This window comes from Austrofundulus limnaeus, unplaced genomic scaffold (assembly GCF_001266775.1).
Source record: "Austrofundulus limnaeus strain Quisiro unplaced genomic scaffold, Austrofundulus_limnaeus-1.0 Scaffold52, whole genome shotgun sequence".
In the NCBI taxonomy this organism is placed as follows: domain Eukaryota; kingdom Metazoa; phylum Chordata; class Actinopteri; order Cyprinodontiformes; family Rivulidae; genus Austrofundulus; species Austrofundulus limnaeus.
This window is the reverse complement of record NW_013952454.1, coordinates 1,610,239-1,615,631: the sequence shown is the minus strand read 5'-3', so window position 1 is coordinate 1,615,631 and position 5,393 is coordinate 1,610,239. Positions and strand designations below refer to the sequence as shown.

Genomic DNA, 5,393 nt, shown 5'->3' with positions numbered 1-5,393 from the left:
TATATATACAGTATATATATGGTGATAGCGTTGGCGCTAACACTAAAACTAACAGGCTAGGCTGAGGTTCTTCTTCCATGAAGATTAAACCATTAAACTTTTAATTTAAAAATGATAAAAACTAAATATCCTACAGTCTTTTTACAGTCTTTATCTTACAGTTAAAATATATGTTTATCAAATAAAGTCTAATGTTACAACTAATCGGGGATCCCTTTCAGATCAATTTTAAAAGAATAACAAGAAAATCTGCTTGGAAGTAAAATGTAAAGAAGAATGACCCAAGACTTTTTTCTTTTTTCCCATCCTTACAACATGACTCTTACAAAGTTCTTGTTTTTTTAAACCAAGCAGCGATTTCCCACGGAGGACCATCTGATGATTCATCGACACAAACATGAGATGACCCTTAAGTTCCCTGCAATAAAAAATGACAACATGTTATCCGGTGAGTTCTGCCAGCAAAAATACAGACGCTTTACTAGATCAGAGCAGTTTTTTTTTCTTGCAGATGCGTGCCGAGGTGACTCAAATACTCTGTCATTAAAAACCTTTATGGCAAGTCCTACACAAGCTGTGTACAGTAATGTAAATCACAAGGCTGGTTAGCCTTCGGCTCAGTTCCTCTCAGTATAGCAGCTGTGCACACTTTATGCTGACATACAGGTGGACAAATCAGCTTTTTCTGCTACGTTTCTATATTCTCTAGTGTTTTGGCTGATGAGCATATTTAAAACATTTAAGATGACATTAACAGGTGGCACCTATAAGAGTTGAGCGAGGGAGAATCTCCACATTAATCTGGAGTCAAGTGTCAAGCCAAGCTAATCCATAAGTATAGATCTCCTTTCCTAGAAGCAGCTCTGCTTGGACTCTACAGCAAACCGCAACAGCCAACAGAGATTAGGTTCTCTTTATTATAAAAACTGTTGGGACAACAGGACTGTGTGCCTTTAAAGTGAAAATAAGTAAAACTGTCTTTTGGATAAACCATTTATGGTAAAAGTTTGAATAAGTATCCAATAGGTCCAGAAGGAATAAACACACCAAGAAATATTCATTTAACCTTTAAAACAGCTGGTTATAAAAAAAATTACCTTCAACTGTCTGAAACCTGATCTGTGGGCAACCCCCTCCCCCATGATGTTAGGTTGAATACTGCAGCTGGAGCTCAACAAATGAGACCCCCACTCAGTAGGAAAAATCTGCTCTTTGTCAGCAAAAAAATGAGGCTGTCAAAAGAGCATGAAACGTGACAGTAATGTACATTTGGTATTTTTAGGTGGATCTTGAATAATTTGGATAAAGTGTTGGTTTATCCATGATTTATATAAACAAAATGGCTAAATAATCTTTCTTTGTTGTTGACATTGCGTATGAGTCACTGTAGTGTGTTAGCTTACTGCATAATGTTCTTTTTTGTGCTACCATTCCATCAGCTGTGACTTACAGATAGAATTTGCTAAGGTATATTTGACGTTTTTCAAAATAATGAAAATAGAAATGAGTTTTAATGCAGTGTGTGGAACGTTTTCATCGTGAATGTTAGGGCTGTGTATTGGCAAGAATTTGGCGATACGATACATATCATAACAGAGGGGTCACAATACGATATATCCCGATATATTACGATACTGTAAGCTAGGCAATATATTGCGATATATTGTGATTTTTTTGTCCAAAAATTCTATTAAACAAAAACCTCTTACTGAAATAAAAAAAGAAAAGCTAATGTTTACTTACAATGCTAATGCTACCCTTACTCTCTGGYGCTCAAGAGGTAGAGGAGCCAAATGGCTGGCTCACTGCTGCCAACTAGTGGTCAGGGGCTGAACTACAACATAAAAATGAACGGTTGGCAAGAAGGTTGACATTTTAAACCTTAATTAAAAATCGATACAGGGCTTTAGAATATGATACAGTATCGGGAAATGAAATATCGCGATATTTCAGTATATCGATGTTCTCTTACACCCCTAGTGAATGTTTTTTTATTCTTTGCAAATTGACTGTACAAATAGCCTAACGAAATAAAAAAATTGACAATTAATATTATTATTGTTTTTTTTTTTTTATTTCAGACCAGACTCCCACTCCTACTCGTTTTTTGAAGAACTGCGAAGAGGTGGGCTTGTTTAGTGAACTGGATTGCTCGATTGAGCAAGAATTTTGCAAGGCCCAAGAAGAGGAGGACAGTAAACAGGTACTGCAAATAATAAAGCCTCAGATTAAAACGAAAGGACAAAAAAACAATAAAAATAAAACTCAGAAAAACTCAAAGCCACAGCCATCAACAGGTGTTAAGTCACAAACCACTATCTACTCCCGTCATTCGTCAAGTCACAAATAGCTGCCCAAACTCTGTGAACTGATAAAGTACTAAGTAGATCAGAATCACCCCATAACCACAAAGCTGGCTTTTTTTAAAAGCCAAAAGCCGCAAGTGTTTTTACACTCTATCATCATATTCTATATTGTCCCTCTGTTGGTTTCAAAGGATGCCCATGTGATACGCATCAACTTTTCATTGTGCCCGAGATGCAGCACTTTATTTAGCCCTGTTTTGTCTCGTCAGTCGTGACAGACAGGGATGGTAGATGTCATCCGCTGCTGGTAAAGAGAACAGATCAGGTTCATCACCTGTAACTTCAAACAGCGTTTCAAGGAGGGAGTCATATTTCTTCCAAGAAATAAAGCCAGACCCCTGAGACAACATTTTGGCAGCGATAGCACAAACCAGACAGACCAGTCAAACACGTAGAGAGGAGAGTCCAGAAAAAAAAAAACATTTGTCAAAGAACGTAATCATTTATGCATTATGGATCTGCCCTGAGGCACTTTTCACCTGAGACATGGGTACTAGTCAAATCACCACAAGACAGACTGCTTATTTAATGTCTGGGAAGATATGCAGTGCACGCTGCAGCTAAGCCGTTGTCTCTGAGGATTGTCTCTGGAGCTCGTCTGTGCTCAGGTCAGCCATGTCTCCCCTGCCCAGCCTGTGTGGTTTACGATGGGAGGCACTGCTAAGTCAGCAGGAGGCGAGTCAGAGCAAGACACTGTGGGAGTGTAACACACAATAGACCGAGATAAGCATCAAAAGTACTAAAAAGTTGTGGATGTTTGACATTGTCCAGTAAAAATGTACTGCACAACTGCATTTTGCTTGCAAAAATTTTTTTAATGCATTCCTGTAATGTTTCCTTTCTAGACCTTGCTACAAAAGAACACCTTCAAGAGATAAAAAGAAACTCCGCTATTACAAAGAGAGCAGTTTGTTTTGGAACATATATTATTGTAGACGACTAAGTCAAAAAGAGAACTTCAGGAAATCTGGTTTTCATTAGAAGCTAAGTATGTCCCAAACGAAACACAGTAAGGCTCGTTGATGATAGTTTACATAATTCCTCAAGCTGCATGTATGTAGGGCTGGGCGGTATGACCTCAAATTCATATCACGGTATAAATTGACCCCTTCACGGTAACGGTATATATCACGGTAGAAAATTGTCATAAAAAGTAAAGATAATGTAAATTTTAGAGCATTTGTTTTGCAGAAAACTGTAATCTTAATTAAACCCAATGTTTTTGCTTTAATATCTACAGTACCTGCCAAACAATGAGCTTCTCCCTGCTGAATTTATCAGCTGCTGCTCTGCTGCGCGCTCATCTTCATGATCAGAGCAGAAGCCGACTTTACGTTAGTAAGATGGATTTACGACTGAACGAACGTCCACGTCTTTTTTAAAAAATAATCTCTGTGGGTAACAATACATAAAAAAAATATTTTTTCCCGACAATTGGGTGTGAAAAACTACAGTTGTTAAAGCTTCGCTCCGCGCGACATGCAGTGGGAGGGAGGGAGGAAATGATCCCGCGACACAACGTAACTTTTCTACAGCGGGAGCAGGAAATTTTTTAGGATTTATCCTCTCTATACTTGTTTTAAAACGCTAGAATTTCTTCATTATATTTCGAACTCCTGCTCAGTTGTCTCTGCACTCGCAGCCCTGTTGACACAGGTGTGATGACGTAATGACGATAGGACGGTAGAGGGCAAATTTCTACCATGGGCCAACTTCATACCGTTTCTACCATGTACCGCATATACCGCGCTGCCCTACATATATATGAGACCAAAGACCCACCATTTCGCTCACATTGTGATTCTGTCCTCACTATTCTAACCTGACCTATGCCGTTTGCTTGTTTTCACTTTTGTTCTCTGCAGAACATCTCGCTGCACGGCCAGTCAGCTCAGGGTCAGCACCAGCAGCCCCTCTCTCGGATGGCCAACCATGATACCAGCATAGTGATCCAGCAAGCCCTGCCATCTCCTCAGTCCAGCTCCGTCATCACTCAGGCTCCTTCCACGAACAGACAGATAGGGTGAGTGAGCCAAAAAACCCACGCAAAAATCCAGTTAAGCCATGCAACAGCTAGAAAAGAAGGAATGCACAGTGACTCTTTTTTTCTCTTATATAAATGTCTGTTTTGTCAACATATGACATTGCTGAGAATTGCTGACAGACTGAAAATTATCTGACAAGTGGCAGATTGCGTCCTCTCACCTCCAGCGTGACTTTGTCACAGTGACAGCTTCAGGCTGAGTCTAGGCCCTTTGTGTTCGTGCCAGCTGTCGTCCCTTTCGCAGTCTCTGAGGTAATCTCAGTGTTTAGTTACATTCAGAGGCGGTGTATGTGGGGCCGGCAATTCATGTTTTGCTGTTCATTCAGTATTGTCCCACAAGCAGAGTATGCCAAAGAGAGTCCCAGAGGACTAGATGAGGTCATTGTTGAAGCCTCAGCCGTGACTGCTTTTACAAGAGTTTAGCGTTTCGTGCTCTAAAATAGTTCTTTTGAGTGTATGGGAATGTCAGCCACCTCAGGGCTCTGTTTCTTTGATAGGGCTGCAGATGCTAATGCTAACCGTGTGGTATGCTGTTTCATCAGCTAGCTCAGAGTTTAGGGTTGGAGTGGTGTTAGCAAGATTAGCAAAAAGTAGTATATGCAAGTATCCATTAAGTATACCAATTTCAAACTTAAAATAAAAAAATATACTTCCAGTTTACTTTTTATGTATTTATTTGAGGTATACTTAACCAAGTTTATATTACACTATACTTGGCTTGTACTAAAAGTATACTAAAAGTTTAAGTATACTTAATTTATATTAATGTTTAAACTTTTGGTCAAGATAAACTTTAGTAGTACATTTTTTACACAGACTGGTTTATTTGTAGTATATTTCAAGATTAAACTAAAACTATACTTAGATTACTTTCAGTATATTTCTGAGTATACTGTCAAACTTTTTGTGGGCCAATTTAGTCATACTTGTTAGTAAACTGTTAGTACACTTGTATACATACATACATACATACATGTATGTAT

At 38.8% G+C, this 5,393-nt stretch overlaps 1 protein-coding gene across 3 annotated transcripts in view; it reads left to right on the top strand.

The window, feature by feature from the left end:
* creb5b (cAMP responsive element binding protein 5b) overlaps positions 1 to 5,393 on the top strand; it is a gene marked incomplete at its 3' end in the record, with an annotated part of 35,153 nt that overhangs the window by 15,545 nt on the left and 14,215 nt on the right. For all 3 annotated transcript variants that reach the window (XM_014008749.1, XM_014008750.1, XM_014008748.1), the window contains 3 exon segments: positions 355 to 448; positions 2,082 to 2,203; positions 4,232 to 4,389. In XM_014008749.1, coding sequence (XP_013864203.1) covers positions 355 to 448; positions 2,082 to 2,203; positions 4,232 to 4,389 — 374 coding nt within the window.